Source organism: Stenella coeruleoalba (genome assembly GCF_951394435.1).
Source record: "Stenella coeruleoalba genome assembly, chromosome: 4".
Classification (NCBI taxonomy): domain Eukaryota; kingdom Metazoa; phylum Chordata; class Mammalia; order Artiodactyla; family Delphinidae; genus Stenella; species Stenella coeruleoalba.
This window is the reverse complement of record NC_137149.1, coordinates 131,046,067-131,061,291: the sequence shown is the minus strand read 5'-3', so window position 1 is coordinate 131,061,291 and position 15,225 is coordinate 131,046,067. Positions and strand designations below refer to the sequence as shown.

Here is a 15,225-nt window from a genome sequence, read left to right as displayed (position 1 = left end):
CCCTGAAACACCCAAGTGAATTGAAAACTCCAGGTTTAAATCCCCTCTCTTTTCCTTTTTTGTTTTCCTTACAAAACAGCAAAGTAAATGAGGCCAGATTCACAGTTTTCCAAAACATTATGAGGTGGCTGTTTTCATTGCTTTAGAATTTTGCTGGAAGACAATTGACTTTTGCTTTGATGGCTTTGTTTCTGTTGCTATAAGTCTCACACTGCTTGCTTCTAATAATGCCATAGCTATTAAAGTAAGCGGGTGTGTAATTTCTATAACACAATTTTTCTAGCTAGGTATGAAAGTGTAGAATAATAACAAACCATCACTCATCTGCATGTGTGTGTGTGCTTGTGTGTGTGTGTGTGTGTGTGTATTTTGGCATTGTGATAGCAGTATATATTCATTGTTTTATAGTTATGCATAATTAATACATGTCTTCTAACTAATAGCTAACATATAATTAGGAAATTCAAATTCCAGAACATTGATATGAAACCTGTAAAATCCTGATGGAAATTTCCATATTGAAGATTTTTATAAAAGTGCTTATTAGCTGTTGCAGTTACTTTTTGAAAGAAAAATTTCACATAAAAATCTAACATAACTCACACCCCCAGGAATTTCATGTTCATTTCAACTTCAAAGAGAAGCAAACTAGGCATGGCAGTAGAAAATACAAAAAGTTTTATAGATGAATTTATTTGTTATTTAGTGTTTGGTTAACGTTGCAGTACATTGAAAAAGGAGTTATTACAATGTAATGTTTTTGTTTTACATTTAGGAGGTCCATATGCCTTTCTAAATTAAACTTACCCAACAAGTAAGGGGGAGGCACTAATGCTAGTGAGAATATTAGTTTATATTTGCTTTAAGATGAGAAATAGAAAGAGGGAGGGTCTACATTGCGAAAACCACTGACAGTTTCTTATTTGCAAAATCACACTAAAAGTCTGCTCTACTTTGTGGGAATTACTTTTAGGAGTAGACTGTGTTTGACTTTTTCTTATGTGGTTCAAGATATGATAAAAAAAATTACCCTATTCTTATGCTTATAGGTCCTTATTTCAAAGAACTTCCAACTCTTCTCCACTGTGCAGCAAAATTTGGCCTAAAGAACTTGGCTATTCATTTGCTTCAATGTTCAGGAGCAACTTGGGCATCTAAGATGAAAAACTTGGAGGGTTCAGATCCAGCACATATTGCTGAAAGGCATGGTCACGAAGAACTCAAGAAAATCTTTGAAGACTTTTCAGTAAGTATTTTTCCATTTTATCTCTAAAACTCTTTTTTATAAAATTAATATGTATGTATGTGTGTGTGGGTACATGCACATTGCTCTTGAAAATGATGCTACTGTACAGCTAGTTTTTAGCGTCTGTTGGTCCTGAGTCATTCATTGTCTTAAGCATTTTGCAAGATTATTCAACTTGTCTTCATACGCCATAAACCAGCTCTGACTCCACACTCCCACCCCTAAATAGCCCCTTTGAAACTTATCTGGTCTTTCTGGCTTCTAAATAGCCTGTTCAGTGTTGGAAAGGAGATGTTACCAAGGAAATGAAAACCTCTTACTTTTCATCTTTTGTTCAAAAGTCTAAGTAGGCGCTGTTAGGCACGTAAAATGAGATAGATATTTACTAGGTTAAAGGAATATATTTTGATAATTATTCAAAAAGTCTACCCAGTAAAAAGCTAAGCCATGTTGTTTAACTTTGTTTCTGATACGTGATTGATTCCCTTTCTCTCTCTGTTAAGTCCCAGTTCTTTATTGTGTGTGTTGAAACTCCAAATTTCAGAACACCCTTTGAAGGATATTAGTTCTGTAAGAATGCAACCAAGGGACGACTGAAGGAGGGCATACTACCTTAGTACATAAAACACACTTTGTGTTTCCTTAATCAACCTTAGAAAAGCAATTATTTTCTGTTTGTAACAAAGGTATGCACATTTTGCTCGAGAAAGTGAATTATACTTCTGATGGCTCTTAGGAAAATATAATAGGCAATTATTGTGTTGGTGAATATGTCAGAATTTGTCTTTGGATTCTCAGAAGATAATTTTATTGCCAAAGAACAGTTAATACAGAACATTGAAATGCTTCTGGTCATTTTAGCATATATTCCGATTATTAGGTTAAGTAAATGTAATATTGGACTTCTAAAAACCATCGGTATTTCTGATTTCCAGAGAGTAAAATGACAACCAATCTAACTTTTTTCTCCACGTTTAAGAAATAGCAAATAGTTATCAGAAGAGCATGGGTATCATCCACCATCTGGAACTACTTGTATTTAAAATACAAGTATTTATTTTATTTACAATAAATACAGAAATTAAGTTTTGTAATAAAATTAATAAACTACTTTTTATATTCTATGTCCTTCAAATGAGGAATAAGCATAATTTTTATTCATGGAAAGGTTTTAGATAGTGATTGTCGTATATCCGATGGATGCGTTCATTTTAGTTATTATCCACTGTACATAGTCATTGACCAATGCAACATGGCATCTATCTCAGGTAAGTCAATGAATCAATTCAGCCTTGTAAATTGGCCCACAATAGTCCTATTATTCCTACACCCTGGGTACTCAGTTCTCTACAACCTTATTCTCAAATTTTTAACCACTGGTGGACGGAAGTTAAAATTTCCCCTAGAAGTCTTCAACATCCAGGGTTACTTTCCAAGATGATCCCTGATTTTCAAAGAGTGACGCTTCCACTTATGGTTCTCCAGTGAGGACTCAGCTTTTAACAGATGCAGCCCCATGCAAAACTGCACATACTTCATAAATAACATAGTACTAAATAATAATGACAGTAGATACAAAAGCAACTATGAGGGTAGGATTTGATGGATGTGGGAAATGATTTTTTATCTCTCATCCTCTGGGTATTTATACCTTTACTCCTGCAATAATAGCATTGATACCAGTAGATTGGTATCACTGTCTTTAGGTGACTATTCTTTCATAGTGGTTGCATTCTAATTTTGCAGTTATACTTGATAATTATTCTATGAAATTTGTTAAATTATTTCATGTATTCTGTCTCGTTGTGAGCTGTTACATTTTGCCAGCATGTCTATAGTAGACATTGACATTATAGGTAGGGCAGATCAATTATTTTGCAGATGTTCTGCTGTCACTAAGGAAGTGACTATGGAAGTGTGTCAGATAAACACATGTTGAGACTTTATACTATAAATTATAGTAGCTATGTCTTTTTAAAATTATATCTAAACTTAATAGAGAAAAAACGTGCGATCTATTTGCATTGCTGAAATACTTTATTGTTTCTTTCATAACATTTACATAGCTTTAATGTTATAACCACATTCTGATAAATCTCAGATTTGTCACATACGCATTCAAGTTTTCCATGAACTATTTTTCAGAATTGTTGAAAGGAACAGATATTCTTTCAGTTTGCAGTTTATAATCCACCAATTGACCATACTTCTGTACTGAAGAAATATATATATTTTTAAATTCAAACATACCCCGCAACTGATTCACTGATTTCTTCAATTCTTCCTAATCCTCCATCAGTGAAACATGGTTCATTTTAGAATCTCACAGGGAGTTACAACACAGTGAGTTTGGTCATTGCTGAATAACATGGGTAGGTAGAAGGAAAAAGTCGCTCATGACTTTTTAAAATAAAGATGAAAAGAGAATCAGTAGCAAGCGTTCATAAGCGAACAAGTACTATCTGTTAGCTAGATGAATAAGGAGGAAGAAGGAGGAGCCTCGAATCACTTGATGTTTCTTCGTGGCGTTTTTTACTTTGAAAGGTTAATAATTTATGTACAATCTATGAATAGAGACTTTTGCTTATGAATGAGTAGCTTTCATGTTTTGATAGTTATCGCATTAACAACTACACTTGTTTCATGTTTTCAGTACTATTGTAGATAATAATACGATACATTTCTGTAACGCATACAGTCTTTCAAATAAACTACTCAGTTTTCAGTTTCTGACAATGCCTTCTAGAAGAATTAATATGAAAGGCGGATGGACAAAAAGCCACAGGATTGGTGTTTAATTCCACAGTTGAGTGTGAACCGCAGTTTGCTTCATAGAATTCTTGAGGAAATCTCAGACTATTTCAAATAACAAGTAGCAATACTGACAACTCATTCAGTCCTCTAAAAACTTACCTTTTAAGTCAGAAATACCTGAGAATTTGAAACTAAAGTGGAACTTCGCCACAGATTACAAGATACTTTGTGATTTAAGATAAAGTGTACAGCCAAAATTAGAATGTGTTTTAAGCCAAATAATATGTGATATTTCTTTGTGTTATCTTGAGTATGTCACCCCATTTACCTCCATCAGTTTTAAACACTTCAGAAAATGATTAGATCACATGTAAGTAGACAGGGAAATACATCCTCCTCTGTGGGCCGGCTCTGGAATTGGAGAACCAACAGGTGATTACTAGGAACAGTATCCACTTAGTATCTTTTCTCTTCCACCACAGTGTTCACTCGTATAGTTTGGTGTGTATATTAGTAAGATCTTAATCATACATAATCTTCGTGAAAATTTCAGAGATAGGCACTTTCTCTCGCTGACTTTTCAGGAGGACTCCTCACTGGGAATGTTTCTGTTGCTCACGTCTGTGATGGGATTCTTGTGACAGCCTGCTCTCATTGACTTAGCCTGACACTGCCGTTTGCCCCTGTGGACCGTGGGCTAGTGTGTGTGTGCGCCCACGCGCACCAGAGGGAGACAGAGAGCACGAGATTGATTCTGTCGCCCTCTAGTGTCTGCCTGATAGACAGTGACCCTGATCTTTTTCAAACGGTCAAGGGTTTGGAATGACAGTACAGAAGAGGTAGATGTTGAAGCACCTGGAGTACCCCTGATATAGAGCAAAGGCTGACTGATTGGTGTAGGAACCCATTACTCGGAAGTTAGGCTTTATGCTTCGGGCAGTCAACATTCACCTTTCTTAGCCCATTATTTCTCTCAGTATTGGCTTTGCTCATTTGGTACTTTCTCTAGAGCAGCGGTCCCCCACCTTTTTGGCCCCAGGGACTGGTTTCGAAGGCAGTTTTTCCATGGACGGGGTGCGGGGGAGGGAGGAGGGACGGCGGAAGGTTCAGGCAGTAATGTGAGCGATGGGGTGCGGCAGACGAAGCTTCACTGGCTCTCCTGCGCCGCTCGCCTCCTGCTGTGCGGCCCGGCTCCTAACAGGCCTGGACTGGTGTCGGTCCACAGCCCGGGGGTTGGGGAGCCCTGCTCTAGTGGATTATTCCATTTAATTTAGTAAATATTAGTATATGCTAATTCCCTCTAAATGGCAGCATACCCTGCTTTGCTTATGTCGTTTTTCTTTCTCGTAAGTCTAGAAGCTAATGATGAGTCATGGGCTCCCTACCCCTCCCACCATCAGGTGCCCCCGAGGTGCTCAGCATGTATTTACTCATTGATGGGACAGAAGGCAAGTGTCAAATTTAAGGACTTGTTTGATCTCACTTACCCAGTAATATCCTTAACCGGATCCCATGTTTAAAAAAAAATATATTGCTCATATTCTTTCTATATTCAGGATATTTTTTAAGTTTAGGTTTAGTATATTCATAGACAAATAACACAACTACTCTCTTCAGCATTTATTTTTAATACGCCAGCCTACAGTGAAGTTTAGAATTCCAGCCTTTGTTCAATACTGATGTTCTGTTAGAACTGAAGAAACTGGAACAAGTCACATAACTGCACTTGAGGGCATGCATTACAAATTCATGTCTCAGTTATGCTTTTGGAGCTACTTAGCAGTCTCTTTCTAAAATCCCATTAAATGGACCATAGCGGTGCATTACAGAAGTTTATTCTTCCCCAAGTCCTCAAACTCAGTTTTGATGCTCTAACTCTGCAGCTGTAAACATCCTGTTAAAACTCCCTCAACTCCTTCCTCTTCTTTGTCAAATTTTTATTTTTCCTCTAGTCATGGGGTCTTGGGATTCAGCCACGTTGGATTTGAATCCTAACTTCATCAAATACCACATTTCCATCCTTGAGCAACCTCTTTGTTTTCTCTCCGCTTCAGTTCCTTTATTTGCAAATAGGAAAAATAATTCCTTACAGGATGTTTTTAGGACTTGATGACATAATATGAAAACATTAAAAATATAGTAGATCCATAATAAATGATATTGCATTCACCTTATTTTCTTTTGATTTATTGTGATTCATATCAACTTGAGACCTCACCATCAATCATATCCTCTCTTTCTCCTGCATCATTAATCTCTCCCATTATACTGACTGTTCCCTGAATAAGCATGTTCAAATACACACACATGCACACACACACGCTCCCAACAACCCTGCCTTCTCTTTGATCTCTTTTTCAGTACCAGAACTAACTGAAAGAATGACTTTTCGTTTCACTCCTTTCTTTCCTCCTAACAATCCAAGCTTCGCATTCAGCCCACTACTGAAGCTGCTCTGTCAAAGACCATTAATAAGCTACCGTAGATCAGACCCATTGGATTCCTCTCAGATGTTCTTTGGCTCAAGCTTTGGCACTGGATTCCCTGACCCTGTCCTCTTCCTAAATCTCCACTCACCCTTTGTGACGTCCTTCTCTTACCCCATCAGTTAAGGTTCTTTCTACATAGTCTTCTCTGGTGATTGACAGCTAAATCATTGTCTTTAACCTGGACCTTCCTCCTGACTTAAAGTTCCAGTTTTAGTTGCAAGCTGAATGTGTCCACATGGATATGTTACAGGCCTCTAGAGCTCAACAGACCCAAATGATCTTTTTCTTTTCTCCTGGCTAATGGCATAATTATCTGCAATATTTACTTGGCCAAAATTTGAAAGTCATTTTCAACTCCTGATTAGATAGCCACAAATGCATATACTATTTCCCATTTTTCAGATGAGGAAACAGATGTATAAAGTACCTTGCCCAAAGTCACCCTGCTAAAAATATTTCTGACTTAACCCCGAATCCATTCTCATAGCCTCCCTCTCCCTCATACAACCCTGATCCACGCCATCCATTCAGTTACCATATCTTAACAGTTGTACTTACACATCATCTAGCCCATCTGTTCCCTCTTTTTCCTTCTCTCTGTGGCTCCCTTGGTTTGTACCTTCATTATCTCTCTTCTGGTCGGCTGCGCTAAAAAGCCCCCTAGGAGGTCTTTCCTTCCCAGTCTTTTTGGCCTCAAACCATCCCATATCAGGCTGCATACTGAGGACCCCCCACAGCATAGCCCAGCTGACTATTTTAGCCTCATCCTTAATTGCACAACTCAGCTGCCAAAGTCCATTTGTCCTTCCTTCATTTCATTATTTCAAGCTATTCCCTTTACCTAGAAGTCCCTTCCTCCTTAGTAAAATATCCTGAGCTCTTAACCATGCCCAAATCTCAGCTGAAACTCCACCTATTCCAGGAGACCTTCATAGAAAGAGGCTATAGGTGTGTACCTCCACTGTCTAACTTTCATCTCCTTCCCAAATTTTAGCCTCATCCAGGAACATTATGTGCTAGAGTCTGGGAGCCACGTATCTTGAGATAGGTGGCTCTGGAGCCACCTGAGTCTAAATACTGACTCTGCTACTTTCCAGCCATGCGCCCTGAGTAAATCACTTAATCTCTCCTTGCTTCAGTTTCCTCATCTCTAAAATGGAGATGAACACCTTTTTTTGGTACCCTTGTTATGATAAATAAATATAAATACGTGTAAAACATGTACAAGAATACCTGACAAGTAAAAGCACTCTAAAAGTTATATGGAATTATGTATTGTTCTCCTGTTATTCTGTTTCCGAGGACCCATTCTTTTGTGGGACTTTTTATAGTTTAAAGTATTAATAAGTACTGGTGAACGGTTATTTATTTTTATTTACTTGTTTGTTTTGCATGTCTGTCTCTCCAGTAGATTATGAATTCCATGAGGGCAAGGACAGTTTTATTTCTTTTACCGCAGTTTCCCTAATATCTAACACAATTTTTGGCCAACACTATGGGTTCACTACATAAGTGTTGAATGAATCAATTAATCAATCAGTGTTGATTACATTAACTTTCCAGTTCCTGGAGGCAAGTGTCATGCTCTGTTTATTCCATATTCCCCACAGCATCTAATATAGTGTCTTCCAGGTTGTAGATAATAAATGTTTATTGAATAATAACAATAGTAAAGGCTCTAAACCTAAGGAGAATTTTTGTTTTTTTGTTTATTTTTTTTTGCTGTACGCAGGCTTCTCACTGTTGTGGCCTCTCCCGTTGCGGAGCACAGGCTCCGGACACGCAGGCTCAGCGGCCATGGCTCGTGGGCCCAGCCGCTCCGCGGCATGCGGGATCCTCCCGGACCGGGGCACGAACCCGTGTCCCCCGCGTCGGCAGGTGGACTCCCCAACCACTGCGCCACCAGGGAAGCCCCCTAGGGAGAATTTTTTTAAGTGTTATTTGGATAAATTTATCCAAGATGAGAAATAAATATTATTTTCTTGTAGTTCTTTAAGACAAGTGACTATGGGGAAAAAAATTCGGATAGAAGAAAAATAACCACCCCTCCCAAAAAAATTATTGTAGCTTCCAGGAACTTACCATTAGTGAAAGAGACATTTAAAGCTGTTCATTATCACAGTACAAGTGGTTTTGATCTTGGCAAATATTCCAGTGTTTTAGTGTTAAAACCCACACTTAATCTTCTTGAATCTCTCTTCAAATCCTACACAAACAACTTTTGTCCTTTAAGGACTAGATTCAGGCCAATGCAATACATTAAAACATTATCCACCACATTTATCATCTTTTATCTAAACATCTAGAGGTATTTTGTGATTTTATTTCTATATTGTTCTTACTAAAATTTATTTTCTTAGGAATAGAATATCTAGATATTCCAGTTTTCTAATTTGTAAAATATCTGTCCTAGCAACAGTAGGCATTTACATGGCAAGGACCACTGGATAAATTATGTGATTGTTATTTTATTGCAAATGAAAAGAGAGGGAAAGAGATCATATGCTTCTCTTGTGAATATGAAAGAAGTAAGCAGTTTCATTTTATATTTGTTATTGTCAGTTTAATAAAGTAGGTAGTTAATGAACAATTACTAAGCATGAGGATACTATTCATTGCATTTGTTGACTAGTAGCATAATTATTGTGAATGACTTTAATGAATGCTTTTTGAATATGGAATTATAAATACCATTGGTTTGGGGGAAGTCTTGAACATTCACATGAGAATACACAACTATGAAAATACGCAAGATCAGAATGGAGGTCGTTTTGACTTTTCTTGATTGTGAACATTTGCCATGAAATTACGAATTGGCTGTTCATATTAAGTGTACTGATTTAAGATGCATGATATTAGTGGCCTTGTTCCTATAACATAACCTGAAGTGTGTCTTAAGTTCATTCAGTGCAAGCTCATTCTTTTTGTTCCGTATAGATCTGACTCAAGAAAGGAAGGGAAAGAAGAGAAACAAGCTAGGCTTTATTGAGTACTTCTGTCTCAGGCATTATGCTTGGTGCTTCCACATTAGATCAGTATACTAATCTGTGTGAATCAGACATTTTTGCTCCCATTTTACAGATCAGGAAATTAAGCTAAGACTGTTGATTGGGGATATGCACTCATCTGGCAGAGCTGTATTTCTCATCTAAGCCCAACTAAGTTCCACTTAATGATTTTTTAAACTACTGCTTATCTCTTTCTTCCTTAAAATCAAATACTACCAATGTATTATCTTTTATTTTTCATCTTTAGCATTTATATTCTGGTTAATACACAAGTAGACTGATGACTCTGTTGAACTGTATATGAAAAAAAAAAATGATGGTAAGCATTGGAGCCTAGGAACCAAAGAGCAGAGAAAACTGTCCCTATGGAACAGGGATTAAATTCAATTGGGAAATTATTTAAATTGTGGTTTTAAACGTTTTTGTTTAACTATTTTGATTTGTAAAAGTGACTTTTTTAAACAAATATTAAGACTTTTTCCTTCAAAGCAATTATGTAAGAAGTAAATTGATACTTATCCTGTATTACAGTGTATTGTATTTAAGTGAAAACAATGTCTAATGGAGCAGCGTGTAGGCATTTCTGGTTGGAGTTAGAAGACTTGTCTGGAAAGAAGCAATTATGGGATTTGTAGGGAAACACACAAATTCAACTCCTGATTATAATTGCATTTTCATTTAACAGGAAAAGGATATTTCTTTGTAAAAGGAAAAATTGTGCAATAATCTCACTCCCTAAATCATGAATGCTTAAGGCTGAAGCCCCTTGGTGGCAGGGTGCTCAATGAGCAAAGTACCTCAGGCAAAAGAAAGTCTCACTGGTGCTGAATTTGCTCATGACAAATAAAGTGATAGCTAGTGTCCCAGAACATGATGAAATAGATGAACATAAAAATGTCCAAAACATCTTCATAAATATTAAAAGACCCTGAAATGGCAGGATGGTAATTGGAACAGTTGAAATCACATGGAATTTTTCCTAAGAAGATAAATCATGAACAGAATTTTAAATAAGGAGCATTTAATGGAGAAACATGAAGGATGCATCTGGGTGAAAGGAATGGAATGTACAATTGTGGGGAAAAGGCAGAGCACATGTAACCTCTGAGTTCTTGGACCAGAAAACAGTCATTTTATGTGATTTTTTTCATGGAATACATATTCTCCTTTGCCTTGTGTACAATAATGACCTAGGTAGGACCATAGATCTATGTTTTTAAAAAAACTTTAACATTTAATATGGGATTTTAATAAAATATATAGTAAGGAATCCTGTTTTTAGAGCCTAAAAGAGCTTATACACACATTCATGGTAGGTATTTAAAAATCCAGACAATAGGTTTTCTGTTTTTTGGTTTTTGTCTTTTTGTTTTTTATTAAAAATAAAAGTGAAAAATGCAATGAAATAAATCAAGATACTTTTCATTCCTTTAGTCTGCTTTTTTTGTGGAAAGATTTTCTTTTCTAAATGTTTGTCATTATTCATCACTTCAAGGGAGAGAAAAAATAACACAGAATAGGAAGAAAAAAAAAGATTGCAATTTAGTGGTATTTTGATTTGATCAGAATATCATAAAATAAAGCACCTTGTGAGACATACAGACACACACTCCAACTGAGAGAGAGAAACAGCAGTTTCCATTTAAAGGAATTATTAAGAGAATTCTCTGGCAGTCCAGTGGTTAGGACTCGGTGCTTTCACTGCCAGGACCTGGGTTCAATCCCTGTGGTCTGGTCGGGGAGCTAAGATCCCACAAGCCACAAGGTGCGGCCAAAAAAAAAAAAAAAAGGAATTATCATTATCGTCCAAATTATTATTGGTAATAATAAAAGTAAAAATTTTGAAAATAGATTTGTTGAATTTTATAACTTATATCTAGTAGCAATCAAGGTAACTGAACATCTGCTAAAGATCTATTTTGTTTCTCCTACCACATGTTATATGTATATTTCTAAGAATTTAATGTGGTACTTATTCAGTTCTTATTCTTCATATATTCAACTTCAGTATATGAACAAGTTGTTGATATTTTAAGGACAAAATATGTGACTATACATCCATTTTAATTTCTGAGAAATGACAGATTTTGTTTTCCTTTCTTAAAATGATTAGGTTATGAATGCCACATAAATCAACATCCACATTGTTAAGCTCTCACTAGATCAGAAATTTCTTTTTAGTGGATCACTTATCTATGCCAAGCTGAGATTTTCCTTTATAGACTTCAACCTGATTATACAGAGATCCTGTCCACTGTTTTATAAATCTGTCTGGGCATGCAATCTGAAAAAGAATACAGAAGACAAAATTCCATGATAAGTATTTAAAACTGAATACCCACTTTCTTTTATGTAGCATTCATAAACCAACAGTAATACAGAAATAAATAAATTTTATATTTGGTATCTTCCAATGAGCAAATGCATCTATTTACATTTACCTTTTAATTTAAAAATAACACATGGTTATTTTAGAATATTTGGAAACTAAAGAGAAATATAGAGGTTATTTATAATTCCACTTTCTAGAAATAACCACTTTAAACATGCGTTTCCTTACATTCATGTTTGGAAACTTAAATAAATTTAAATGACTCAAAACCCATTATTTAGCTAAAAGGTTCTCATATTCTAATTATCCCTAGAACTTTTAGAGTAAGAGATTTCTTATGTCTTTCCTAATAGTGCATAACTCCATGCTCTGGCTTCTTTTTCGTACTTCCACGTTCTGGTTGTAGCATCCTCTTCCAGTTCTTCCAGTTCTCCCAGATCCCAGACAATGTTGACCTTTTCCCTAGATTCCCACACAAACACCATTCACAGAGAACTCTGTGTCAATAGCAAATTTTAGTGAAGGTTTAGAGGCGTGGAGGGAGCTTCTCTGTAGCAATGACCCTGGCACTCATCTTGACCCATAATAATTAGCCTTTTTGCCTCCAAATACTGCCCCACACAGGCCTTACTTCTCTGCTTTTGCAGACTCTCAGGAGTTTAGTCATCTTCTTTCATTCTTGTGCATTTAGGTCTTTAAAATATCACTTTCCTTCTTCAAGCAGTTTTTCAAGGAACTTGAAGAAAGTCCTCTTTATCCTCGAGAAGAATCCTGGTGTCAGCTGTTAGGAGGCATAGATTCGCTCCATTTTATTCTTACAAATTTGTTGTATTGCAAAAACGTTTTATGTCCTGCTGTTTTAATTTAAAATTATATTCAACTCCTTTATTTATTATTATATACTTCTTGTAAACATGATAGCCTCGTTTTTAGTAGAAATATAATATGAGATGAATCCTTTGGGGGATAAACCCAAGAGGTTACTGCTTGCAGTTTGCCTTCACTTGCTCAAAATGTTCATCAGAGAAGAATCCATCACAACTCCAACATCTGTGCCAAAAGTAGGCATGGCCCTAGCTGAAATGTGTAAGAGGTTCTGAACAAGTTAGAAGCCCCAAATGCTGCTCATCGGGTGCAAAATAACGAATTTTGATACATCAGGGCCACAGCACCAAGCACGGCCCCAAGACTGGCTCTGAGTGCTGAGCCTGTGCATGTGGGAAGTGGCTGAATTTCCCTCCCTAAGGACAGAAAAATCACTACATCCAAGTGGAGCAGCTTTGCTTTGGACCTCTTAGAATTCTGACTTTAGGACCAGAAGCGGATTTCCTTGATAAAAATTTGCTACCCTAGTTTGGATTTAATACCCTTCTTATAAGACTGATATTTACTTCTAGGGAGTAATCCCTGACTGATTTGAGGAAAGGAAGGAGAAATCATGCCATTGAAGAGCACTTAGCGGTCATATTTATTTAATCACACAATGTGCTGCTCTGATAACGTTTGAGCCTAGACAAGCATCACCATAAAGAGAAGAGAGATTTTATCTAATACTTACTTGATATTGATTCAATATGAAAATTGATTCAAAAGCGAAAAATCCAGTCTATCTGTGAGTTGATTGATATGCATGATACCAAAGTTTACTAGTTACTCATTAAAATTTTGTATAAGTGCCTTAGGTTTTAGAAATTGAAATTACACAAGAACAAAAATTCTCATCGCTTTGATTTTAGCATTTGCCAGAAACATGCCTATGAAACTCTTAAAATCCCATGAAACATGTATGGGGAAAAAAGAAAAGGAATAGAGAGGCAGGGGAGAGAAAGAAACAGACATCTGTAGAACAGAAGAAATGGGTAAGGCAGCTGTCTGTGGTATTTCTGCCTACTCTGTTACTCTGAGAAAATACTTGACTTTTAATTAGTATTTTTTTACACGTTTTTCAGGAAAGACATTTCTCCTGGCCACTAAGCCCAGTGTATGTCACTGCTTAAAATAGACTTTCCCTGAAATGGTGTGTGTTTGGCTTAACAGAGTCAAGCAAAACTCCCATTTGTAATTCTCAGTAAGAACTATTTACAGATGTCCCAGCTGCTGTTTTTTCACTGTGTTGCTACATAATAAATGATTCATATTTTCATAAATTCCTAGAAAAGCTAACAGTATCTGTATACTTTCTCTTTATATACACACAGGTTATAACCCTAAAAAAAGTTTTCTCGAGTTTTTAATCCCTTATTCTGCTTCCCATACAGAAAGAGACAGAACCACACGGGTCGTGACCATACCCAGATAGTCTCCATGGCAATCTGATTTTGGGGCGGGGGGTGGGAAATTGCGGCAAGCGCCCTGGGGAAAGCAAGATGAGTAAAGTATGTGAATAGTCTTTGTTTTTTTTCCAACTCAAACAAGTTATTGCCTTATCAGTTTGTGTTATCCCAAATGAAATGAGCTCTCATTAAACTCCAAGAAAGCAAAGATTTTGTAATACAAATATAGTACACGTTTTATGTTTCCAACTTTTTGAAAAGGCACAATGTATTATTTCCATGATTTGGGTTTTCTACATCAGATATGCCATATTTTCTTTAAAAAAGTGTATACACACTTTTCTCAGAATATCAAAGTTTTCATCCTCCTTATTCCAAGGTCTGTTTTGTCTCCTCTGTTTCATAATTGTGAAATAAATTTGTTGCTTCAGTCGTATAATCAGTATTTACTAAAATGTTTTATTGTTTAAAAAGTTTTTTCAGAATTAATGATTCTTTTGATAAACACTAAATGGCACTTTGTCCTAGCAACAGCTGAACCCTGAGAAGTCACACCTCATCATCCCAGGCAGAGAATAATCTTACCCTTTTGAGATGTCGTAGTATCATTCCTGAATGAGGATATTGCAATATTTGGTTTGAATATCTATGTACCCTCATTTTTTGGAAAGTATTCTTTATATCCACTGTAAGCCCCCCCCCCAGTCTACAATTTAAGCCCATTTCCCATTGTCCTAATGTCATACTTTATGGAAAACAGCTGGGTGGCAAATTCAGCCACAGCAAATGCACATTTTGGAAGAACTTATAATATCTCTGCTCTCATCTTCATTGTTCCAAATAACATAGCTGCTTAGAATCAGTCATGGTCTATGAGAACAAACAACAATATTATTTTGATTACCTGTTGACTCAGTACATAGTGATTTTAATGCTTATTAAGTTAAAAGTAATTGAATACCCACAGGTAACAAGCCAATCCATGAAAGTAATAGAGGGAAGCAGTATATATGTGCTTACAGTTCTTCTCAAATAGGGATAATTAATATGTCATTAAAATTTTTTTCAAGGTTGAAACAATATCTCATTCTGAACAGATAATTCATTATCTTTAACGTATTTG

The 15,225-nt window shown here is 36.2% G+C and overlaps 1 protein-coding gene across 12 annotated transcripts in view; it reads left to right on the top strand.

Annotated features, from left to right (window-relative positions):
- The window catches only part of BANK1 (B cell scaffold protein with ankyrin repeats 1), a 417,427-nt gene that overhangs the window by 240,831 nt on the left and 161,371 nt on the right, over positions 1-15,225 (top strand). For all 12 annotated transcript variants that reach the window (XM_079920999.1, XM_079920998.1, XM_079920995.1 and 9 more), the window contains one exon: positions 1,050-1,246. In XM_079920999.1, coding sequence (XP_079777125.1) covers positions 1,050-1,246 — 197 coding nt within the window. The remainder of the gene's footprint in view (positions 1-1,049; positions 1,247-15,225) is intronic.